This window comes from Antedon mediterranea, chromosome 2 (assembly GCF_964355755.1).
Source record: "Antedon mediterranea chromosome 2, ecAntMedi1.1, whole genome shotgun sequence".
Taxonomy (NCBI): domain Eukaryota; kingdom Metazoa; phylum Echinodermata; class Crinoidea; order Comatulida; family Antedonidae; genus Antedon; species Antedon mediterranea.
In genome coordinates this window covers 17,609,042-17,635,782 of record NC_092671.1, presented here as the reverse complement: position 1 = coordinate 17,635,782, position 26,741 = coordinate 17,609,042, and the positions used below count along the sequence as shown (strand labels likewise).

The 26,741-nt window shown below is 33.6% G+C and overlaps 3 protein-coding genes across 10 annotated transcripts in view; 2 read left to right on the top strand and 1 right to left on the bottom strand.

Annotated features, from left to right (window-relative positions):
* LOC140040622 (epidermal growth factor receptor-like) overlaps positions 1 to 1,798 on the bottom strand; it is a 102,483-nt gene extending 100,685 nt beyond the window's left edge. For all 4 annotated transcript variants that reach the window (XM_072086688.1, XM_072086687.1, XM_072086691.1 and 1 more), the window contains exon 1: positions 1,626 to 1,798. In XM_072086688.1, the coding sequence (XP_071942789.1) occupies positions 1,626 to 1,710 (85 nt within the window). In that variant the 5' untranslated portion in view covers positions 1,711 to 1,798. The remainder of the gene's footprint in view (positions 1 to 1,625) is intronic.
* A 4,649-nt stretch (positions 1,799 to 6,447) lies between these two features.
* LOC140040621 (choline/ethanolamine transporter flvcr2a-like) lies at positions 6,448 to 17,608 on the top strand. 5 transcript variants are annotated; one of them, XR_011842744.1, is made up of 11 exons: positions 6,448 to 7,082; positions 8,201 to 8,333; positions 8,685 to 8,822; positions 9,441 to 9,508; positions 10,252 to 10,355; positions 10,718 to 10,828; positions 11,197 to 11,302; positions 13,216 to 13,327; positions 13,966 to 14,101; positions 14,562 to 14,624; positions 15,675 to 17,608. XR_011842744.1 is itself a non-coding variant. In XM_072086685.1 (10 exons), the coding sequence occupies exons 1-10, from the start codon at positions 6,495 to 6,497 to the stop codon at positions 15,723 to 15,725; spliced, it is 1,458 nt and encodes a 485-aa protein (XP_071942786.1). In that variant the 5' UTR covers positions 6,448 to 6,494; the 3' UTR covers positions 15,726 to 17,608. The 5 variants fall into 5 exon arrangements, 1 of the variants encoding a protein (XP_071942786.1); XR_011842745.1 differs by lacking the exon at positions 14,562 to 14,624; XR_011842743.1 differs by having other exon boundaries at positions 14,562 to 17,608.
* A 2,662-nt stretch (positions 17,609 to 20,270) lies between these two features.
* LOC140040619 (compound eye opsin BCRH2-like) lies at positions 20,271 to 26,732 on the top strand. The gene is made up of 2 exons (XM_072086684.1): positions 20,271 to 20,360; positions 24,851 to 26,732. The coding sequence occupies exon 2, from the start codon at positions 25,440 to 25,442 to the stop codon at positions 26,394 to 26,396; it is 957 nt and encodes a 318-aa protein (XP_071942785.1). The 5' UTR covers positions 20,271 to 20,360; positions 24,851 to 25,439; the 3' UTR covers positions 26,397 to 26,732.
* Positions 26,733 to 26,741: the final 9 nt, after the last annotated feature.

Sequence of the window (26,741 nt, the reverse complement as noted above, 5' to 3'; positions counted from 1 at the left end):
TCTACTGTATATTATTTGCTCAAGGAAAACAGAGATTCTGTAACTTGTAAATTGTATACCTTTACAATTTACTAATCGTCAACGATTGTACAGATTTAATTATTTAAAAGCAAACTAGATAAGAAACTTAAATTGAAACATTTCAATAAAGTTGGAATGCGATCGATTACATGTTGACAAATATCAACAGGTTTTTGTGGCGACGAAATCAAGTAATGGGTCATATCACACAGAGAAGAGAACCCACCACCTATTCAAAGACCAACTCATGCATTACAGTATAACGCAAAAATAACATAAATAACAATTGGTCATAGAACAAATTAATCACGTCGTCTCACTTGGCTATACCAGTTGACTCGGGAAGACAATATAAAGCACCAGTAAGATGGTAGAAATCACTAATTGAACAATAAAAATCACTTGTAAGAAAATGTATACAATAAGGAGTAAAAAGCTATACAAACAAATAATTAGTCAAACTTTCTACACAAAAAAAAGTTTTATTATTACGTGTATGACTTGTTGTAAAAGCCTTCTAGCTATAGACCTCACTGTATGGGTTTCTTTATCCATGGTTCCCTTCAACTAACTTAAAAGCTTTTCATTAACTGAAGTCAATTTTAGAATTAAGAGCAAAATTAATGAAGTATACTTCATTCATTTGCACCAATTAAAATGGACTGAATAAATATTTTTCAGCTTTTTTTTTTTAAATTTACATGGGCAATACTAAATACAATTATTAAGTAAAGCTAAAAAAATTGAAAAAAAAAATCCTAATGGAATTTATACTAAATATGATGGAATAAAAATAATTAGAAATATTGGAATTTAATATTGGCAATTACTAATTAGGACGAGCTGCCAAGTGTCAATCAAATTCTTATTAACAATAATTAATAAGTAGGATTGCATGAGAACAGCTTCAGTTGTTTTACACAATTGTGTGTCGTGTTATTAGCACTCGTAAGCTACAAAACACAATTATGCTGCTGAAGAGGATTCAAAAATAAACTTGAAAACCAAATGTAATTCCTGTTGAAGTTGAATAACTGTAAACAAAATGCAGTTGTATATTTTACAAATTAAATACCAATATAGTGTGTTATAAAAGGTGTAACGTATAAAGCCAATTAACAGAGATACTGTCTAGATATGTTGTTAATTACCCTCATTACGAAATGACTACTAATAATGATAATGATAATGATTATTTTGAACAGTTTACGGCCTGAGGGAGAACACAGAACAAGTTCGCTGATAGATACCAAGTTGTCATGCACTCACTGCACTGGTTTTATTGTTACTTTAGGTACGAGCCAGCTAAACCACCTGGCTCCCTGTCTGGGGCCTGGATAGAGTACAGATACTATGCCATGCCTAATTAAGCACATTTTGTTACATATTTACTATATTTACCCTACAAATTCAGAATCCTACCACCTTGGGAATTCAGGAACCTCGTAGGCCTCTTGAAAATACAGTTGTTATTGTTTCTGATCTACCTACTAAGTTAGGAAGCCAGCTTTCAAAACTTTTTACACAGGTGAGAGTCATCCATACCAGTATGGCCCAGACCCAGTAGGGGAGCACTGCTAAAACAAATCATAAAAATAACTTACTTAGTTCTTCCTCTTCCATTGCTAGGCCCAACTTGCTGATTACAAGAACCCAAAGAATCCAGAATATTCGCCTCTTGATTATCATCGTGTAGGCTATGTCATAAACTTTTCTTGTCAAACTTTTCTCACAGTATTTCAGTACAGTTGCATAAACACACTTGCTAAGTACCAACTGGTTGACACTTCAGTAAACATCACGGTGCAATACACATGTAGTCTGAAACTTCTTACAATTGTTTAAATAGAGGGCGCCAAAGTAGTTAAAACTAGAACTGTCCCGAAAATCGTTAAATCTATTAGTATTAATTTCATTTAGCTCTATTTTTCTTTCCTGATTAAATGAGGCGGCTTGTGTAATCGTAATCCCATCATCTTAAACGTACCATAATTGTTCATTGAAATTATCGTCTTTATCATCACAATACTAGTTCGGAGAATATGTGTATTGCAAAATATATTGTATGAATCCCGGTATGAATTGACTGGCCTTCTGAATAGAGGCCTGCTCCACATCAACCATGTTATCACCTAGATCATATTATTATCAAATTATCTTCTGCTCATCTTATCAGCATTTTTTCATCATCATCATCATCATCTCATCATCACAATCATTGCATTGCAGTTGTTAAACGTTATTGTAATCTTCATCGCAAAATGTGATGTTACGAGATTTTAAAAAGATAATATGACATTCGTCTGATAAACAACTTTCTAGATGGATCTAAGTTGCGTGACTTGCATCACAAATTACACTAATCTTCGTGTTATACTCTTGTTTTACGACTTATTAATACCAACAAGGGACCGTGATCATGACAAATTTTATGCCTCTACTTAGTGAGAACGGACACGGAATAAAATGGATATTAAAATACATTTAGGAATTCCTTGTATGTACGTCACTATGTTTTTCAAGAAAAAGTAATTCTCATTTTTACACCATGTATTTAGGGCCTTATATATATTGACCTTATTATAATCGTAAAAACTTAATGAATATTTAAGAATACGAGGTTTTTTTTTTGTCTGTACAGCATGCATCCATTTATGTCAAATACGGAAACCGCGATCGTGACGGATATTATAATTATCATTGACAATGAGTGTTAGAATGAATTATATTTATATTTATATATATATATATATATTTTTTTTTATCAATCAATTTTTTCCCATGTTTTAGTCCTAGTTCCTAATAATAGCAGTATGTTAGTCTCAGTGTAACCCTTTTTTTGGTATGCCATACCGGTACTATTTTGTTAATCCCTAAAACAAAAGCAAAACGAAACCAAGTTGTTCTAGCATTTTTATTGAAAACATAAACAGAAAAAAATACTATAACAAAATTGAAAATGAAACAGAAATAGATAAGAAAAAAGTTTGAAAATAACTTGGCCGACGAGGGCGCAATATTCATTTTGAACAATACATAGCTTACATGCATTATTTATTTATTTTTTTTTTTTAACCATATTTAATAAGGGTGATATTTAACTTTAAAATATCAATTCTTGCTGTTATATTATTTCCAATATCATATATACGTAAAGTAACACTTTTATTGATTGACCTTTGTTTTTTAACAAATTTGAAAGTTGAATGAAAGCCTAACCTTATTTAATAATAATCAGATATACGAAGAAGAATGTACCGGAACTATTGAGGCTTTAAGTGGAAGCGATGGATATTTATAATTGAAATGCAATATGTGAATGATAAAAGACACATTATGAAGGAGCTCATAATGAATTGATCGTCTTTGTTCGGACAGGTACTGCTTTGTAACGCGTGGCTTCTCACCTGTTACCCCTCATATTAACAGAGGTCATTTAAAAAGTTTTAAACTGATCAAGATGAATGAGAAGCTCACATGATAAACTACGAACCTTTATATTATTCGTTTTGAATGGTTGTACTGTCGCACTTTGTAATAACCTGTTGCACTTTTTAAAACTGTTTTCGCACTGTAATAACCTGTTTAAATAGATTATTTAATAATCTTTGTGAATAAATTGCTACAATGTATTTACGCGTTTCACTAATATTGTTGCGACTCGGCTTACCACCCAGATGCGCTATATATGCACTACGAGTTAATGTTAGCGTATTTTTAATAATACCCATTCGTTCGTTCGGTGTTTCTGCTAAAGTAAGGTATACGTGTTGTTAGATAAGGCAGGTTTTTTATGAAATAACCAGTTTAAAAATGTTATTACAAAGTGCGACAGCAGTTATTACAAAGTGTAACAGCTTTCGTTATTACAAAGTTCGGCAGCCAGTTATTACAAAGTGCACAACTCGATTATTACAAAGTGCGACAGAAGTTATTACCAAGTGCGATAAGTGTGACAATTTGGTTACAAAGTGCGACAGATATTACAAAGTGCGACGATTATTACAAAGTGCGACAGCTTTCGTTATTACAAAGTGCAACAGGCAGTTATTACAAAGTGCGACAGCTTTCGTTATTACAAAGTGCGACAGGCAGTTAGGCCTATTACAAAGTGCGACAGCTCGATTATTACAAAGTGCGACAGAAGTTATTACCAAGTGCGAAAAGTTTTACACTTTATAACGTTATAAAGTGCGTCAGACATTACAAAGTGCAACGATTATTACAAAGTGCGAAAGTACAAACGCTTCTTCAATGAGAATGTATAGAATATAGTATAAGGTAATACAATTTGACGTTCCTCCAACGAGGCGATGAGGGTCAAATATTTTCCAATTCATTAACTATGCAAAGTGCATAATATAGATATTTAGTATGATGTTAGGCCTAAAGCGTTACCAACTTTACTGAGAACAACATAGGGCAACAATAATTAATCCTAAATATGTATATAAAAAACATACAGAAGTTGCTCTAAAGATTTATATTGAGCTAAATCAGGCCAAGAGGGCCTACAATCGAAAAACAAAGCGGATTCATAGTATTGCAGGACATGAACCCATGAGTAGGTCTAATTGGGCATTGACAATTACACCAACGATATCGGTATTCAACTCCATTCAATCGCATAAATAGGCTACATTTGTTGTGTTAAATGCGACGAAACCGAAACACTTGGGAGTGAAAGAGTAACCAGGGTCGTAATTACCAGTCACACTTTTAAGTGAGATATATATTAACTTAATAAATATTCAGGTATTTTCCATAAATTGTATTCACTTAGTTAGGAGATTTCCCTTTAGCCTAAATGTAAATGGTGACTATACGCCCACTGGCACCTATAGAACCTGAACCACCAAACACCGCTCAAAGATGGAGAATGTAAACATTACACAATGCCACTCATTTCAAATCTTGCATCACGAGGAGCTTTCTGAGTGAATTATACAATTAAAACAAATATTTTGGTGATCAAAACAATAATTCATACTATCAATATAGGCTATTTTGGGTTCGAAATTTTCCCTCCATAAATCGATTTAATAATTAGGAGTTGGATAGCCGAGTGGTTAGGACACTTGACTGTCATGTCATACATATAGACCCGGGTTCAATTCCCGACAACTTCCAGTCCACTCAGCTGTAAATGAGTACCTAGTTGAAAATAGGGAGAAAAAAGGCGGCGTGGAAAGGAACTGGCCACCCTAACACATAATGCCGAGGCTTAGTACAATGAGCTCCTAACAGCTTATTCCCCTACGTTCAGAATAAACACGGGACTCACCTTTACCTTTAATCGATTTATAACTGTGAGTCACCTAACTACGGGCTACGTAACAATGGGTTTTATATTGGTACAGAGTATACACGTATATGTTGCTATCGGTATAAAAGGCTATTTATTTGAACAACCTTATTTCATTTTCATATTTATTCAGATGATGATGGCCGCGTCATAAAAAGGTTAATAACCGATCGTCTGAAAAATAAGTCTTATTCGGTATAGTTACTAACTATGGTTCTTGACATTAGTAATGATGCTATTTTTATCTTTAACTGAGAGATCTTCACCAACTCATGATTAAATCAGAATATGCGCAAAGAAAAACATCCTGCTAGGGGTGTCGTTCATTTGGTTGTTTTATCGCCCCTGGTTCATTTTGTCCAAACATGCACCATCAATATATGCATAATGCAATACATATTGTATAGTAAATCGCTATCTCTCTCTCAATATATCATACAATGCTACGTTTTGAAGTGATATAGGCTGACCTACATGTCTGAATTGTAAATAGATAAAATGTTTGCTATCAAGATTACCGTAAGAACACCACAAAAGTACGACAAACGTAATACCAGGCAAATTTCACTCTCCCCTGGTAATATTAACCACAAACTATATTAAACACCAACCACTAACGTAATCTTGATTTTGCTTACTATTGGTAAAATGTTTTATTTATGACATACATGGCGTGTCATACGTATACTTGAGCTGGACGGAAACAAAGAAACATTACAACACAAAAAAAAAGAGAATAGTGACTTGGGGCAAGTCTACCAATAAAGTAATATTTAGAATAAAAAATAATTTTAATAGTTTAATATAAATTAAACTACTACTAATTAGTTTGAATTTTTGTTTTAATCTGAAAAATATAGTTCAGAATTTTTGTTATTCAATTATAGACCTACTGGTACTGAAAAATGTAAATTGTCAGACAAGTTATAATAACCTACGCCTCAAGGTAAAATTCAGAATTCAAAGATGAATTTATTATGATCGATGTGTTTTGTAGGGTTTTTGTTACACTTTGTTATTTAGGTACCTGGTAAGTTAAGTTGATTCAGTTCCGCCAATCAGCTTCTATTAGCTATTATAAAACGTCACCAGACCATTTGGTATACTGTATGTACAACTGAACTTCATTTTGATTTAGACCTGCTTTTTTACGAACGTTATCGGGAGAATGTCGGAACCCGTAAGCGACCCCGTTACTGTTGCTGATGTTACGGACCCTCAGACAAAACCACTATACAAAGGTGACATTCAGGAAGGAAGAGAAATCGACATAGGCATTGCATCTAAATCGGATGAATCTTCACAATTGGTTGGAGAGCCGATTGTATATACACGTCGATGGTTCATGTTAACTATATTCTGTTTAGTATCTATGACAAATGCTGCTCAGTGGATTCAATATGCTTCAATATCAAATGTAGTAGCAGATTATTACGATGTTTCTACTCTTGCAGTTGACTGGCTTTCTATGATATTTATGCTTTTATATATTCCATTGATATTTCCAGTGACTTGGTTATTAGATAAACGTGGATTGAAGGTTATAGGTCTTCTTGGCAGTAGTTTGAACTGTTTGGGAGGATGGCTTCGCTTCGTAGGTGCACTACCAAGCCGATTTGCTTTAGCGTTCATAGGGCAGTCTATATGTTCTGTCGCTCAGGTTTTCATCCTTGGTATGCCAGCTCATGTTGCCGCCACTTGGTTTGGTGGTGACCAAGTGTCAACTGCCTGTGCTATTGGTGTTTTTGGAAACCAGGTATTTCATTTTATTTCAGTTCATTCAATTTTACGAACAAACACATGATATGATATTGAGTAGGCCTATATCATAATTGTTCACATGTAAATTATACATGATTGTTTGTATCTTCTATAGGCCGAATGTTATTCTATTCAATTGGTATTAATTTGTTGTAGATTAAGTAATATTAGAAATTCAATATTTAAACAACTTCAGCAAGATCTTTACCATAATGATCTACCGGTACATAACATATATGGGACTATTCACAATAAGTGTCCTTGAACTTAACTACCCCAACTTTTTTGACAATCGAAAATCATAAAGATACCCAATTCAACAAACAACCAATTTTAACTATAATCTTTTACTTATTTTGTAAATTATTTAAAAAAAACTGCATGGAAAGAACGAAATGAAACATTATAGTATTATTACATGACACAACTTTTTATTATTATTTCTCCGTATTTACTTACAATTTCATAACTTAACTATTATTTTATGTGAATTATTATGTATATTTAAACCACTGTAAAAGAATTGTGCATCTACTGCAAAAGAGAAAACAATAAATTATTATTACTAATTATTATTATTATTATTATTATCAGTCAAAAACACTGTTTAGTGGTTTGTATTTACTTAGGCCGATATGGGCTAGGCCCAAGGCAAATCAGTGGATAAGGTCAATCAAAGTTGAGAACTGGTTCAATTTCCTGGGGGAAAACGAAATTTATGGAACTATATTCCCTCTCAACTAACATTTGAAAAAATGCTAAGATTCAATCAAGTTTCCAGGGAAAGGGTTATATTTGCTGTTGCTGGTACTTAATGTCTAAGTATAATATAGGATGATATTAATAGATCTTTAGCTTCATTGATCTTAATTCTTTATATTATAAATAATGAAACTAACTTGAAACTCAACAAAAGCAATTGCACATATAAACGAATGGAGAAATCTTGTGAGGTGTATTTCTAAGGTAGGCCAGGCGGCGAAGTAAGCCTACATGGACCTCTCTGCGACGACACTGTAAAGTAGTAGGCCTACTAGTAGTAAATATTGACGCGGTTTACATTATATTTCTCAGCAAATCTCATCTCCTGTCACTGCTTACATTTGTTTACAGGTTGGTGTTGCTCTTGGATTCGTTCTACCTCCATACATTGTACCAAACGACGATGACGTAGAAGAACACATGAGAAATATGTTTTTAGGAACCGCTATCATTACTACGGTGTTATTTCTGTTGGTTGTATTTTGTAAGTAGGCCTACTACCACGAGGAAATTATTACAAATTTTAAAATGTAGTTCATCGAATAATACGTACGGTACTGTATTTTGCATGTATGGACATATATGTACCAGTACAAATGCACAATTATTCGATTTCTTGTTCACACTGAGGTGACCTTAAGTTATATTCAGAATAATGAATAAAAAGCCTACTTATCGTTAATTTGTGTGTGCAGCAGCAGATACCGACTCGCGAGTACGCCATCAAAGAATAAACAAGCGACAAGTGTTAATCTATACTACTGTTACTACTTTAATATCTATCCGAGTTTCTGATACTGTAGGCCTAATACTGTTGTTTTGATACTTCTTTTAGTTTACCAAGCAGAGCCACCGACGCCACCTAGCAAGGCACGACTGACGAACAAAGAAGCGGGAAAAGAAGATTCTTATATGCTGTCCATTAAGGCACTTCTAAGAAATAGAAATTTTGTCTTTCTGATCGTAACGTATGGTAAGTGTTGTTGAGCCGTGAAATGTGCAAAAGGTTTCCCTCAAATGGACAAACATCCACATTTGTGCAAACATGGCACCCTCAAATCTGTAAAGATGTATTAACCCACTAATGTGCAAACATCACGCCGTTAAATGTAAAAACGATCAGTTCTGACGTTAAATGTGCAAATAAAATTCTACAATGTGCAAATAATTTTGTTCAACCAAAATCGTTTATTAAAAATGATAGACGAGGTATTTTTGTACAGCACTGGGGAGTTCTGGGCAGGAGGTTGTGCACGATGGTTAAATAAAGTGAACGGTAGGCCTACCGAGTAATTAAATGTGTTGAGTATTTATTGCTTAAGCATAACGAGAACCTAATTCTAAATAGTCACGGGTTTTTCTAATGATGTTTAGGCCTACATGACTATTTAGAATTAAGGTTATCATTTTTACTTGTCGGAGTTATCAAACATTTTCAACCATTTTGAAAGGTAGGCATATTTTGAATTTAAAATGGTTATATATTTACAATTTGTAGTGCACTTTATACTTTCTGGGATGTACTTTAGAAGATATCATGTTGACTGAATTATGAAACACTCCTTTACATTAAAACCTTTTTTTTAATCAGGTGTCAACGTGGGATCGTTCTACGCCGTATCAACTCTATTGAATCAGATAGTACTTTCTGAGTTCCCGGTATGTACGCTGTATTTTAGGTGAAATCTAATTTAGAAAATCAAGAAATACATCGAAATCGAAAATATGTATATTAGATAATAATAACATTATAGCTTTATTAATAACATTATTATTAGGCTTAATTGTTTGAAGAAAATCAAACTCTTTGGCTTGAATACGTGGATAATCAAGAGAACGACATTCATTTACAAAACAAAAAAATGAATATGAAACACGTGTGCCTAACATGTCAAAACAGTGAAGTAAAATAGTCCAGCACCTTCGATATGTTGGCGGCAACATTGATAACACAATTAGAAATACTATACATTATGTGGAGTTTAATTAAATTCGGGTTGTCTTTGAACCAGTAAATTTAAATTTTACTCTTCTGAGATGATTATTTCTTATGCTAAGATAATTGAATGTATTTGGAAGTAGCTTTGCGTCAGGGAGCTTGATTCCCACTGCGGCACAGCGCAAGAAGGTGACGTAGACGCCACGCAAGCAAGTTGACCAATGACAATCAGCATTTTGAATAATCCATTGCTTGTGAATAGTCAAATCATTTGCGTTTCGCCTACGTCCTTTTCGTTGCGTCCAAGTTAAGCTTAAGTTAAGTGGTCAAATGTTTGCCCTTAAGTCTGATGTGTGAATGTTAGTATAGTATACTCATACGTTATACAATACAATTACAGTAAAGTACAATTACGTCAGATTTAGGGAAAAAAATTTCACCAATATGTTATTATTTATATCAGGGTGAGGAACAAATGGTTGGATTGATAGGACTTGCAATCGTTTTAGCTGGACTTGGAGGCTCAGCTGTTATGGGTTACTGGTTGGATAAAACAAGAACATATCGGTATGATCAATATTAGTATAAAGTCTACCCTCGTTGAACAAAGTTTAATGAAAAATAAAATTGAGTGAATCAGATAAAAGCAACATAGATATTTTGTGTAACCATTAAGTTCAATAACATCGGGCTTGCCTCAAACTGACATAAACATGCATTATCGACTAATTCTTGGTTCCCACTAGGACTCAACGCAAGGACATTACGCAAAGCAAACTTATTTGACCAATCACAAGCGATGGATTATTTAACAGTCATGATTGGTCAACTCGCCTTAGTTGCGTTTACGTCATTGCGTTGCGTCTGTAGTAGGAACCAAACTTAAATAATTTCAGAAATCTTAAATTCTATTATTTGTTTATAATTAGAGGGACGACCGTTGTGGTGTATATTCTTACGTTCGTCGGAATGGTGTTCTTTTCGTTTTCACTCTACCTTAATCAAATTTGGGTAGTGTTCGGCATAGCTACATTCTTAGGGTAAGTAAGACACGAGGTATACAATAATTAAATGTTTCACCGCAAGATGTGGTTTTTTTTTTTATTTGTTGCTGCACTTATTTCATTGGGATCATCTGCCATGATGATAATCTGTACAATAGTAAAATATTAGTAAAATAGATTTTGACATGAAGGCAGTAATTTTCTAATTGAATCGATTTTAAAACACCATGATCTTTACGAAAAATAATTTCTTTCTGTTAGCTAGAAATGTGTTTTAATGATTACCGTACTATAATATGTACACATTAATTTAATAATAATTGTTAAATTTGATTTTAGGCCTAACTAAGATAATGGATTCAATTTAAATGTTTTTTTTTTTAATCTATTTTATTTTGTGATAGGTTCTTCATGACTGGTTACCTACCTCTTGGGTTTGAGTTTGCGGCGGAACTAACGTATCCAGAGCCTGAAGGCACCTCTTCTGGACTGTTGAATGCCGCGGCACAGGTAATACTTAAGTGTATCATAACAATTAATTTTTTTATGATACAAAGATTGCACGTTGTCTGTCTATTTACCTTAAAATGTGTTTTGATCTATTCTGGGTGGTTTTCAAAAAGTAATATCATAATATTATTTTTAATTAATATATTTTTTCTCCATTTTACTTTCTGACGATAACAATATTGACAAAGTAACAAAAACCTAGAAAATTATAAAGACGAACAAACATGGCACACTAACGCCGTTAGGCATAAATGTAAAACGATCAGTTCTGACGATAAATGTGCAAATGTAATTCTAAATGTGCAAATCATTTTTTCAACCCAAATCGTTTATTAACAAGGCCATATAGATGGCTGCAGTCGCGTGCTCAAGTTAGTGTTTACCGACCGACCGACCGACTAACCTACCAACCGACCGAAATTGCTGAACCTGTTTAAAAATGTTGAAAATTGTTAAAAACATTTATATTTTTTTAATTTACACGTGCGTAGCCTGTCACTTTTGACGTGGTCGTATAACGTAATTTCGAGTTGAAAAGTAAGTCAAGAAAACAGAAATCGGGCAAAAAGAGTGCGTATTAACATTTAACGCGCAGTACGCGTGCAAAAATCTGCGCACTCATGGCAATTTTTTAAACGCTTAAAATTGCCTGAAACGTACTCTTATTTCATCGAAAATACATTTTTGACAATTGGAACATTTTAAGCGCCTGTATGCATGCGTTACATACGCTACGCACGTAATTGTATTGCCATATGATGATTTATGTCCTGAAATTTATGCCCTAATTTTATTTAATTGTAATTCATGCTTGTGAAGATATGATTACAAACGTGATTTCGTTAAATCGTGCGTAGACCGCGTAATTTTTTATTGCGCACCGTGAAAACCTAACCACATCGATTCCTGGCCATAAGGAATATACTGTGAAAAATTGACTTAGCTAGATTAAACTGATTTTAAGATAAGGTCATATAAAAGTGTTTACCGACCGACCAACCAACCGACCGACATAGTGAGCTGTAGACTAAAAATAATAACCTAATTCTAAATAGTCAAGGGTTTTTCAAACAATGTTTTCAAGATATAGCCACTTACATATTTAATTATAGTACAAACTGAATTTTTTTTAAACACACAATCATGTCCGGGGATGCAGGACTGACACGTGGTCGCTGCTTGCAGACCGGAGATGGTAACTTCCATAACGTTGAAATTAAAGTCCCTTATAGCTCTCCACTTATTTTAAAGGAAATTCATAAAACATAATGAACTGGTTTCATTAGATTTCATATTACTTGATTTAAAATGTAATTTGCACATTTGTTGATTTCATTTGCACATTTAACGTCAAAACGGATCGTTTTTACATTTAACGGTGTGATGTTTGCACATTAGTTGATTAATACATCTTTGCAGATTTGCACATTTAAGAGTGCCATGTTTGCTCAAGTGTGGTTTGTTGTACATTTGAGGGCAAATGTTTGCACAAATGTGGTTGTTTGCACAAATGTGATTGTTTGCACAAATGTGGTTGTTTGCACAAATGTGGTTGTTTGCACAATTGTGTTTTTTTTTTTGTTCATTTCACGGCTCAACAGCCCTTCATTTCTCACTCATGAGGCCGATTGAATTGCATATTGATCGAAACGTAAAGATACTCAACATTATCTTAAATTTGCGTCGTGTTGATTTTGAGATATAGGCTAACTTTATAATTTCCTTTTGATATGGATACTGTTAAACACACACACAGTTCTAAAACCAAATAGCTCTGTTTTGGGGGCTTTGGATCACAAGAAGTCGTATACCGAATCTGCATTTGGAGACATTTGTATATAGGCTATGCGTGCATATTTAACTCTGTATAGGCTTAAGAAAGTAAGATTTTTAAATACATTTTTAATTTCTAGACATTTGGAATTGCATTTACAATGTCAATGGGTGCGTTGGTATCAAACGTAAATACACTTTCAGGCAACATATTCCTGTGTATTGCAATCTTGATTGGAACAATTATAACAGGTATGCCTAACCCTTTATATGGTGGACTTATAATGCTTGGTTCCCTTAAGCCTGTTTTCCTGTCGACGTTATTCGATGCTATCGTTAACAATAATCGGCAATCTTCTACATAAACATTGAAATGTTAACGATTTACAGGAAAAGGTACTCTCTATCGTTATCATTTAAACTTTGAACTGGTAACGATCAACGAAACAGGCTTTACAGTCGCAACGCAGCGACGTGTTGCGTAATCACAAGGTTTGATTTCACGCAGGCTGGGGCAAACACAATTATTAAGCTTGGTTCCCACTAGAACGTAACGCAAGGACGTAAACGCAACGCAAGAGTTGTGATTGCTCGCTTGTCATTGGTTAAAACGCTTGCGTTGCGTTTACGTCCTTGCGTTACGTTCTAGTGGAAACCAAGCTTAGGGTATTTGCTTACGTTGCGTAGATTGCGTTACGTTGCTTGATGTAATTTGTTGCTTGTCGTTGGTAAACTCGCGTTGCGTCTAACGTCTTTGCAGTGCGTCTCTTGTTGGAACCAAGCTTTAGGTAGTACTGTACTGTACAGAAAGAAAATGCTGCTATTGTCTGGTACTGACGTAGATAAATATTATATTCTGTTGTATGTATCTGTATTATGTTTTGTTGTAGGTTTTATAAAGTCTGATTTACGAAGACAGCGTGCAGAGAATCGACAGGTTGGTTTGTATAGTGGAATATTCAACTCTGACAGATAACAGTACCATGCTACATTACTTCTAGTGCTTCTATCACGTCATTCTAAAAGGTATCATTCATGCTAGAACATTAGATAGACTACCAAAATCCAGTAATTTACTCTAATATAGAAGAGAATGATTACTCTGAAAACTGACCACCGTTGATTCTACTCTTCGTGACAATGTTCTAATTAAGTAGCCGAAAACGAATTAATGGCCTCACGGTATTCATTTCTTCACAGTACTCTTTTTCAGATAGATATTAATGACAACATTTGTCAGCATAAATTAGAACTAGCCAAACTATGTGGCCAGAGGCTGATGAAATCTCCTCGAACAATAAATGTTCATTGTCACGTATATATGCCATAACCACAAGCACCACCTCAAACACCCTCCTGTTCCCCCAATCATTCGGCTAGGCCAGTTAAAATACATTTCAAACAGCCACTGTACAACCCGCCTGTAAACACACGTTAAAGCTATAAATGTTTTTACTCACTCTAACGAACATGTTTTGGTCTAAAGGTTACAGCGCCAACACAATGCTAACGACATCGACATTTATGTCAAAGCAATGTACAACTGAAGGTACCGTATGTTCTTATATTGCATGTGTTCCAACTTGCTCAAGTTCAAGATGTATTGTCCCCCTGAAAAAAATATTTTTTTTAAATTTTTTTTTTTAATATGCCATTTTAATAATAATAATTATTCACTTTGACCAAAAATTGGATCGAAAAAAAAAAGTATTTACCTGAAAAAACTAATAAAACTATTAGTAATTTAAAGCAAAAAAATGGTCAAATTGGCTGCCAGCCTATGGTTTTTGGTGAAACTACAAAATAACATATTCAAAGTCTGATTTAATTAATCTTCATTTATCTTGTTTTTTGGGGGACAATACATCATTAAATAAAAAAGAAACTCATTTCATTTTGCAAATGATATATACACAAAGTAACTTTTAACAAAAACGAAGCAGTTTAATACACTAGTTTCATCAGTTTTCTTCTGTAAAATTTCAGTTCATCAATTTTTGCTTTTCATCTACCTTTCCAATTAGAATCGTAAAAGAATCTTATTAATATTCATTCTATTGGTTTGCTTGATGGAGTTTTCTTGAAGGGTTTAAGCATTGATTGATGAAATGCAATATTAAATAAACATTACGTGTTTTTCTTTTCGAAAGTGAATTTCATTATATATATTTCCTTAAAGACCTTGCTATTATATGATTTCGGCCAAAACAAACGTCCATCAGCTTAAATTCATTCGTACTTTGTTTGCAACATAAAACATGCCGCATATTGGACTCCCGTACTCCAGTAGAGCACGAGTACAAATCTTTCTCCCAATTTATGCCCGTTTGTGCATTACGTCATTCATTAATTCATCATCCATAACGGATTGTAACTAGCGCCATCACAATTCTATCAGTATAAACACCATGTACAGTAAAGTATTTGGTTTATTTTATTTTTTAATAGAAAGCATCAGTTTCATAATTTCTCAATACCAAGTTAACGTATTGAAAATTCATATTCATAATTTCTCGATAAGTAATAGTTTGATTATGAAGTTCAAGTTAGTCCTTATAAATATTGATTTTTTTTATATTGAGTACATATTGTTTTTAAGGTAACCGAGGTTGCAGTGGCATCTGAAGAACAAAATGGGACTGAATTATAAATAATCAACTAATAATGTATAGTAATGAGGATGATTTGGAACAAATACTGAAAATTTGTATTTATATTTAATGTACTTAACAGAAACATTGCTACATAATATTTAGTTTATTAAAAACATTACATACATGTAAAGATAAACCAAAATGGTTACATTTGAAGTTGTATTTACATTAAGAAAACACGTTTTTAAAGCTTGGTTCCCACACTTGAACGCAACAACGAGTTGACAAATCAACACAAGTCATATATTGGTTGAAGGTTTGCATGGCGAAATCAAATGTTGATATAAAGTTTGCGGTACGGTACACCACGTAGACCTAGGCCTATATTAGTTCTGAAAAGAACTGTTGAGTTTCTCGACGTTTCGATCAATATGCTTTGATCGTCCTGAGGATCGTCCTCACTCCTGAGGACGATCAAAGCATATTGAACAGTTCTTTTCAGAACTAATATAGGCCTACGTGGTGTACCGCAAACTTTATATCAACAACACAAGTCAGTTCTAATGATGCGTCGTGATTTGTTAAAATCATGCGCTTACATCATTACGTTGCGTCTAATGCGAACCAAACTTAAGTAGGTTTATAAAGCGTGGTTCCCACTAGCGACGCAACACAGGGATGTAACGCAACGCAAGTGAATTGACCAATCACAAGCGATGGCTTATTATTTTTGTGACTGTCTATAACTTCGCTTGTCATTGGTTAAAACGCTTGCGTTGCGTTTACGTCCTTGCGTTACGTTCTAGTGGGAACCAAGCTTAAATGATAACGCTTCATTATTCATGTTAACTTTTGTTTGATACTTTTTAAAGATGTATTAAAGTCAGTATCGTTTTGTATTTAGGTAGACTATTTATTGTATCATTTTATTCGGGATTTGCGCTTCTGAAGATGATACATTGCTATAATTATGTTTTGCAATGACAAATCGATGCATCATATACCCAAACGCCCACAGCAAAATGGTCTATTTCTCTTAATGCATGTGATCAAGTGTTATCATTTGACATTAATATCCAAATGCAGATTTTTACATTTTCTAAATTAATATTTTACATTTCAGTCTGTTGAATATAAGGAGGTTCCTTTCATCTATAAAAATGTGTTTTACTTGTTTGATTTGTGTTTTTGTTTGTCTATGAGATGAATGAAGAGAAATTATTATTATAGGAAGCGATCCGAACAAACATTGGTTTTATTATTGGAATAACTATGTAAAAAAAACCATGACCAAAATATCGTTTTAAACAAACTTCCTGTTTCATTTACAAAAATGAATAAAAAACGTTTTCGCGGTTTTAATGATCACCATTATTTCACCTTATTGGCCCATTCAGTTTATTTTTTTATCTGTAGCAAATTGAAAATGAAAACTAGAGTTGGGAAATAAAAAGAGACGACACTCACGTTAGATCTAGTTTGAGAGAGTTTGGTATAAAAATACTTAATTAGTATCCACATTTTCCACTTTTTTTGGGAAAAATAGAAAGTGTTTCTCAACTGATTTGTGTCTATATATCCACCAGCTACATCTGGCCTGGGGAAAGCCGCCATTTTGGATTTTCAAAATGGCCGCCATAAAATACAGGTTTTTGCTCACATCTCCTCTTCTACAGCATGTACAGACATTGTTTTGGTGGCAAAATGTTGGTTTTGACGGTCAAGGAATCCAAATACAGCTTTAATTTGACGTTCACCCAATGGCTACTAAATGGCTGGTATAAAAGTTATCGATTTGTCCTCATACCTCAGCTTCTACATCATGTATGGAAGTGATTTTGGAGGTATAATATGTTTTGAGGGTCAATAAATCTAAATACAGTTTTTTAAAGTTCACTCATGGCTTCCATTTTGATTTAAATCTTCGTTGTTGACGCGTTGTCTGCTGTTTCGCACATTTCTTTAATAAGCATGCGTGTGGACTGATTAAGGGTGGTTATTTTTAGAAGATTTATTCACGAGAACAAGTTGTCCGAAAAATCGTCTCACTCACGTACTGTTGATTTTAATTTTACATAAACATTTACTAAGTTAAATATCTATATTTTAAGTAGCATTAATTAAATATGTCAAACTATATTACAAAAGCTTTCAGTTTTGGTATTTAAATGAGGTAATTATTAAAGGTTAAATATACATAAGGAACAGAATACACTTAAAGTGTAAGTGCTCGTTTGCAAGCTAAGTACTACTATTATGTGAGCCATAAAGAAGTTGGTAACAGCAGAAATATATGACCAAGAAGATTCATTATAAAATATTTACCGACAACTATATAACAACAAATTCTTAAATAACAACAACATCCAAGCTAACAAAAATATGCAACTAAGACCAAATAGCTGATTGCTAAACAATTTATGAGAACCGAGGTAGGAAAAGGTGTGTTGTTAGTCCCCCATTGAGACAAGCATGCAAAGTAATTTCTCTAATACAGATATTATAATAAATAATAATAATAATAATATCTCTATTATATATATTATTATATTGATTGAATCATTGGCCTACATTTTAAAAAGATCATAATGTGAAAATGAAAATGTCCGCGATGTCTGCTTATTATTGTCAGTTACTTAAACTGAAGAAGACTAAGAGATGTGAAAGATCGTGTATTAAAAGTACTTAATACATCTAGTCTCTTTTCTAGATGACTTGCAATAGTCTGTTAGACTCTATTTAGTGACAACTACAGAACTATGTGATTAGACCGACTGTCTAAACTAAATTCTGATATCAAATTATGTATCTATTATAGTCATATCTAAACAATGCTTGTTATCCGTCACATTTGCTATCACTGGTCAAGCTTGGTTTCTACTAGGAACGCAGCGTAACGTAGACGCAACGCAATCGAGTTGACCAATGAGCGACAGTTCGATTAATCCATCATCGCTTTTGATTGGTCAAAACACTTGTGTTACGCTTACGTCCTTGCGTTGTGTCCTGGAGAGAACCAAGTTTTAGTTTGGCGAAAGACAACATGCTGCAACTTCAAGTGATATCTTCGGAACATTAATCCTTTCAAATGTATTTACTTTATACTTATTAATTACATTAATGTTGCGATTATGTTTATTTTACACGCATTATGTGGGCGTATTACGTGACTGTGTAGGCCTAAAGATATTTTAGTTTACCAGCTTGAAATCGATAATGTTTTCTTTCATTAAATAGAGTAGGAACAGAAGTTGCGATCTGCTACAAAAACAAAACAAGCACAGAGACGGTAACGGTATGCGGTAAACGGTAAACGAAAAATAGATAGAATCCATTTTTTATGGACCATTTAAATTCAGAGCGGACGGGCGTGTGAACGGAACCCTGTCAAGATAGATATATAGATTATACGTGGGAAAGAGACGCGCTTTTCCGCTTACCGTTGCCGCTGGTGTGTGTAAATTGGCCTTTAGTTGAATGTACTTAATATTATTTAAATAGTAGGCCTATATTCAAATGAAAATGTAATGATAAGGAGAAAATTTTATAGTAAGAACATTCGAATAAAATATTTATTTCTGAGTAATAACTGTGATAGCAAGTCATATAATATAAGACATTATTCCCGTACATTGTCATCCATTTTTTAAATCATTAATTGATTTGATTTCATACCGATATTTCACCATCTGATTTTTCCTCATGTCAGATAAACATGTTTTTCTGAACCATTGGCCGCTATATAAACATGGAAGAGTTAAATTATGTAATTTCACTCTTCCCTGAAACATTTTTCATGAATCCATCTATTGTTGCTGTGGTTTATCGGCATTATCAAAACATTGCATTTAGATATTAATAATTATCTATCCATAATTAAGTGATCATATCGTATGACGTCCAATGTTTACAAACAGAAATACTACGAAAACACCTAGCCCAAGTCAAGTAAATGAGGTATAAGTTCAATTTCAAGTTATCTTTATTGTGTTTTCAGTAACGGGTTTCAAACCAAAATTGGTTGCTGGTTTTAAAACAGAATATCAAAAAAAATATTAACGACATATAAATATAAAAATTAAAGTCAAAACATTCAATGTGTTGTTAGACGTTCGACTACTGATCGTGAGATCGAAGTTCGAATCCAACTCTCGCCGCATTGCTTGTATCCTTAGGCAAGATGCTTTACTTACGTTTGCCTCTCTCCACCCAGGTGTACAAATGGAAACCCGGTTTGATCAAGACACAACTTTGCGCTGATTACTAGCTGCATTGTGGGAGTATATGTTTCCATAAGTGTTTGATCCACGACTAAACATGCAAAACACTTCGTTGTACATTTTTTAACTAAAGTGAAATACTTCAATATTTCTTCATATTCATTCAGCATAATGATTGATTGCTTAATAAATTTGTCAAGCAGTATAAATTGATTGATAACAATATTAATGCTAATAGTTGAATATATTTGACTGTAATTATGTGTATCAGTCGATTCGGTTTAACAAACATCCAATCAAAGTACTGTAATACGTTGACGTTTATGATACCAGGAACATCACTCCTCTAGTTATAATATAGGCTACAGTCGTCTAGTAGAACACAGACGATGCTATTTAGTGAACGATTGTTTACTTTTGTTTCAATCGTTATACGGGTTTTCATAGCGCTACAGTACTACAATGTCCAATGTGAGTATATTTTATACAGTATAGTTAGTGTGGCCATAGACTTGCACCAAAGCCTCTGGTGCTAGTTTTTGTCTTAATATTTATTATACATATGAAACGCCATATGTGCCAAAATGTTTTTGACTAATATTAAGTCGAATAGTGTGACCTAGACATACATTTAGGTAGGAAGACGCCGCGAGTAAAGCTATTAATTATTGACTTAGATGTTCTTTGTTTGAACTTAATTGAAGTAGAGTGAGTATATCTATCTTTTGTAAACTGTTATTTCATTCAATTTGTGAAAAGACGGACCATTATTAGAAGAATGTGTACGAGTTCTTTAGAAGTCATTTTCCATTTTAGTAGGTCCATCTGCTCCGCCTCTCCCACCTCCACATTCAAAGGTCTGGATTACTGGTGGAGCATTGATTTGAATATTTGTTCCAGATTGAGTTCCCAGCAAAACCTTACTAACCACGGTGGGCTAAAACATATAGATAACATATTAGGCCTAGTCCAAAATATACGTCTTGTGTAAACAAATGTACATACATATACATTATAATTGTGAGGCATATACATCTATGATAGATACTAAGGACAAACATGAAGTTTCTGGTTTTGTGACGACTAAATGATTCGACAGTGATAGAGACTTGGATTGCTAACATGTTGTTAATTTGGTTGTAAATTATCATTCGGCGAATAAGCAATACGGATATTTTTATTTTGCGTCATGTGAAATAGGAATTGATGACGTCACATCATGATTTCAGTTGTTGGTTTCTGGTTTCATGGACCTTTCCCTTATGTTCTACGTACGTCCGAACGTCTAATCAATGCTTACACTTTTATATCAGAGGCACAGTCTCGGTGAGATGTGCAACAAGTGTAGGGCCTACAGTAAATAAAAAGAAATAATAACAAATTTCCTACAAAGGTACCGTATGCTTTGCCATGACGTTTGCGGTCAAGCAAGGCCAATGTGAAAAATTGTATAGTACAGCTTTATTTCATTGAAGTTCCGCCGAATTTCAAAAAGGCAACTGCAAGTCTATACATTATCACGTATTCCATCTCAACTAAATTGAAGGCACAATGATACATACATGAATGTATTTGTTTCGATTCAATGGTCTGGTTTTTGTTTCTGAAACTTAAAATTCTTTATAAATTTATTTATAAATTGCATGAATTGCATGTTGTGAAATTTATTCTCGATATTTATTTATGTTAGACTTCCCCCATTGCAAACATTAATATTTTCAAGTTATACATCATAATTATTTTACATGATTAATTATCCCACCATCGTACAAATAATATCGTTAAATTGAAGAATGAAAATGAATGAATGAAAATAGATGTTTAAAAACATGCTATTTTATAGGCCTACTAATTTATTTAGTGACATTATGTTCTGTGTCTTCCTTTAGATGCTGGAAAGCTTTGATTATCTAATATTTGCAGAACTGAACTGTTATTGTATCAGAGGCACAGTCTCAATGAGATGTGCAACAAGTTTACAGTGAATAATACACTTGTACTGATGAAGGGCTAGTGTTGCCCGAAAGCTCTGCTAACTTTTCTGGCTGTTTTACTTTATCGTTTTGATTTAGCTTTTCGCTTTTTTTTTTGTATCTCCATTGAGATCCAGCCACAGCATTGTCATTTTTTTAGTAATTTGCCTTTGGATTTATATACACATACACATACACACACTTATATATATACAACAACAAAACAATTTAGACATAAGACAAATTACAAACAAATTAAGTAAACTGAGAAAGATTAAAAACTAAGAAAAGGTGTCAATTAAGTTTGAGAAGGAATTTATTATATATATTACCATTTTTCAATTATTCTGTTGTTGACAATAGTGATTATTAAATTCGTTATAATGTTCTTGCTATACTACTCAGTAAATTAAATAGTTGATCAAACATCGATTGCAAAAACTATAGCTTTTGGCATTAGCCAATACCACAATCCTTTTAATTCAGATAATAGGCTTGAAAAGGACGTTTGCTGTTTAAATTTGTTTGCAATTAATTATATAAACACGAACAAAAGAATAATATTGTTTGCATAGCGAATAAACATTATTCCCTGTACATTAATTTACTTTATAAATGAAATTATATATGTATTATGTTCATGAATTTCAAGATAAATCAATTCCACACGATTTGTCGATTTAAAGACCATGGCGGCCTTCTCAGTTCTAGTGAAATTCTATTGGTTCGCTTCGATAAAAAAAAAACACAATACACTCGGCGTATTTTAGCAATATAGGCCTACATGGTTAAAGTTTAACATCAATATCCCTTTTTTCGGTGTATACTAATTACTCAGATTGGCATCTACTAAAAATAGAATACGAATACATTGGAACAATACTTACGCAATTACCATTTTTCTATTCTGTTACTGACACTAAAGATTATTATATTCGTTATAATATTCTTACTATACTACTCAGTAAATAGTTGATCAAACACCGATTGCAAAAACTCTATAGTTACGGCATTGGTATTAGCCAATAAAGCTTGGTTCCCACTAGCGACGCTGCGTCGTTACGTGCTAGTGAGAACCAGGCTTAACACGGAAAACGTTAGTAGCTAATAAAGCTTGGTTCCCACTAGCGACGCTGCGTTATGTGCTAGTGAGAACCACGCTTAACACAAAAAACGTTAATAGCCAATAAAGCTTGGTTCCCACTAGCGACGCTACGTTACGTTCTAGTGAGAACCACGCTTAACACTGAAAACGTTAGTAGCCAATAAAACTTGGTTCCCACTAGCGATGCTGCGCTACGTGCTAGTGGGAACCACGCTTAACACAAAAAAACGTTGATAGGCTCGCAAACGGCGATGTTCTGTTTAAAATTTTCAATTACATAACAAAAACAAAGAATAATACTGTTTGCATGGCGAATAAACATTATTCCAATAGGCATACCTTTACAAATGAAATTATATATTCATCAATTTCAAGATCAATATTTATTGCACACGATTTGTCGATTTAAAAACCGTGGCGGCCTTCTCAGTTCTAGTGAAATTCTATTGGTTCGCTTCAATTAAAAAAAAAACAATAAACTCGGCGTATTTTAGCAATATACAATATTTGAATTAGAACTTATTTTGTCATTTTAATTTTTTTCTGTTATTCCGTTAAAATATAAAACTAGTTTGACCAAACAAAGTGTGATGTGCCCAAATATGGTATTTATATGACGCCATTATTTACAGTTTGATAGTCAGAGATTTATAAGTATTGCGACGTGTTTTTATGAATTAAAAGCCTCTTATTATTTGCGACCGATTCGATTTATATAACTGAGGCTAACCTTCGATTGAAAACTGAAGTTATACAACATGCTAATATCGATAAGATGATATCACTTTATCACAATTACCGTACCACTGTAATCCATTACCAAACCGTTCAAATAATTTTGTAAAGAAGGTTTTGAAACTCTATTTAATAATTAATAAATATAACGAACTCCATCTTTTGCTTAAGCCCCTTCGTCGGTAAATTCTTTAGTTTTCAAGTAAAACGACATTCAGATTATAAGTGAGTAGATTACGTTCGAGCTTTTACCATCTACGTTATGAAATCACCTTGGATTCATAATAAGGCCTTCCAACCAACTGATTAAATCTGACTGAAAGAAAAGAGATATCAATTGGACCATATTTTGGTCGATAAATCACGTCGACAGAAAGTAGTCCGATATAGATATTAGCAATAGTAGTATTTTGAAAATGCAGCTTTTTTCGAGTCGCGCGAAGCTTTAAAAAGCCCATTGCGAAGAAAGTGTCGCCTGACAACACCAGTCCCGGTTCGAGTTGACGCTTCGCGCGTGTCGCTTCGCGTGTATATTATTGTTCAGCAATGTGCAACATCACCCTTAAATATGCAACTATAATAGTTGCATGGTATTGCTAATAATATATTGATTAAACTGTAGTGATATTTATTTTTGTTTGAAATCAAATCGATTTAGAAATTTGAAACTCACCACTCTACTGTAGAGTGGTGAGTTTCAAATTTCTAAATCGATTTGATTTCAAACAAAATTAAAATATCATTACAGTTTAATCAATATATTAGGCCTACTGTTAAAAATCTAACAGCGTGCTGATCAGTGGCACACAAATGGACACTTGTTATGTCCCAACTTTGAGACAATGCTATTGTTTTTAGCGTGTCTTACCTTGCTTTTCACACCTATCAGAAACAATTCTCTTCTACAGCTAGTTTCAATCCCTCCCACTGTGTTAACTTGCCATTGTTTCTGGCAGTCCTACCCATTTCCACTTATATTCCAAGTTTCCTGGACTTTCTGCATTCTCACTCCTGAGGACGATCAAAGCATATTGATCGAAACGTATTTTCAGAACTAATATACGTGGTGTACCGCAAACTTTATATCAGTATTAGTTTTGTTTTACAGTATTTATTGTTAATTAGGAATTTATTTTGTTTAAATACAGGTGTCGTCTGTTTTACCACGTGAATATTTGATGAAATGGAAATAAGATCGACCTGAAATACTAAAATTGCGACTTGGTATATATATCAAGTAGTCGTTTGAAATTGAGATAAGCATTTGATTGGAATAAACACAATGGAACTAAATGGTTGTCAGCCACGCGTGCGCCGATTGACATAAGTATAGCTTCATTTTGAAATCCAACAGATACCAAAGTTTAGGTCATGCATTTGACTCCAATACGAAATTCTGTCCGGATCATACAAAATAAATATTTAGTTTGACTTCTATAACATCGTTAAACTATATCGGTGTTACTGATTACATGTGTTCCATGCGACTGTGTTGACGTTTTACACGTTGCGCGTCTCGAATTGTGTCAACGTGTGACACATTTAGATATTTGTTGCTGTGGAACATTTACTGTTCATTTCAGAAAAAAGTTATACAAGAGATACGTTTATGTAAGTACCGATATTGTTACAAAAACGAAAAGAATATTGTTATAAATTCAAATAAATTACATTATTGGAAGATATATTTAGCCCTATTTCCAGCATCTAGGATTTGGTGACATAACTGTCATAGAAATGGCAATATATTCTTACATATCGTTAGTTATTGGAGTTGTCGCAGTGCTAGCAAATGGAGGCTCTTTGTATGTTTTTAAACGGATGAAGATGATTTCTAAAACTGTGACGCACTCTTTGCTATTTCACCAGTCTGTGATAGACTGCCTAAGCGCCTTACTTTTCTTACCGTTTTACCCACTCTCGGAATTATTTGGCATCTGGCAGGATAACGACGCGTTCTGTAAATGTAGAGGAGTTTACTGGATTTTGGCTGTAACTTCAACTGCCAACATGATTTACCTCAGTATTGAAAGGTACTATGCTATCGTACGACCAATGCGTCACTTGATTTTGTTTAAAGGACGAGCGTTACCAGTAGCGTTACCGGTAACATATTTAGCCGGTTTTATTTGCAGTGTACACGCGTTTATAGTGTCCGAGTCTGACCCAGTACAAAAAGTGTGCGTTTATAACTGGAACGGTAACGACACACTTAAACTTGGTCACGGTGTGTTTATATTTATCATAGAATGGATTATACCGACCACTATTTTTATATATGTTCACAGCAAAATATATCTGACTTTGAAAGCTCATGCAAGATCAGAATCTGCTACGATGTCGATGCCCAACACATCGACAGAAAATGTCAATAACGCACTCAATAAATGTTTGGTATCAATTGTGTTGGTGATTTTTGTTACGTATCTCGTTTGCTGGACGCCTAAAATATTTCTATATCTACTTGAGAACTGTGGCGTTAAAATAAATTCATACCTTAATCAATTTTCAGTATTGTTATTGACATCTAATCTGTGTTGGAACCCTTTCATATATACATTCAAATACAAGGAATTCAATCAAGGTGTTACAAGAATTTGGAACGAAGTTATCCGTAGAAAACCAAAAATGAAATCTTATGTTTCGCATGTCTATGGCAATAAAACCCAAGTTATATCCGTCTCGGAGGAGTAGCCACGCAAACTAAACATTGTACAGTAGGTCCATACGTGTTTTTGTCATGTTCATAATAGACCTAAATATAAAATCAGTCAAGATAATAAAAAATATAAATGGTTGGAAATAATTCAGATTTAGTGTTACACTAGATGTTTGTAGCATAACAATCGATGGTGTGTACCTGTACTTATCACTGTATCTTTATGTTCAGTATATTGTCTATTGTAGTATAGGTCTATAACGTAGTTCATTTCGAAGTCAACTATAAAACGGGTCTACACTTAGGTACTACGGTACAGTACGATATATCAAGAAATTCGTTAAACTTTAGCATTACCATATTTAATGCTTTTTATATAA

Bases quoted from the DNA above. Each gene is read 5' to 3' on its own strand.
- LOC140040621 (XM_072086685.1), top strand. From the start codon at position 6,495: ATGTCGGAACCCGTAAGCGACCCCGTTACTGTTGCTGATGTTACGGAC. The intron at 8,823-9,440 runs GTAAGTGTTGTT...TTTTTTAATCAG, and splicing joins CTTTCTGATCGTAACGTATG to GTGTCAACGTGGGATCGTTC. The intron at 10,829-11,196 runs GTAAGTAAGACA...ATTTTGTGATAG, and splicing joins GGCATAGCTACATTCTTAGG to GTTCTTCATGACTGGTTACC.
- LOC140040619 (XM_072086684.1), top strand. From the start codon at position 25,440: ATGGCAATATATTCTTACATATCGTTAGTTATTGGAGTTGTCGCAGTG.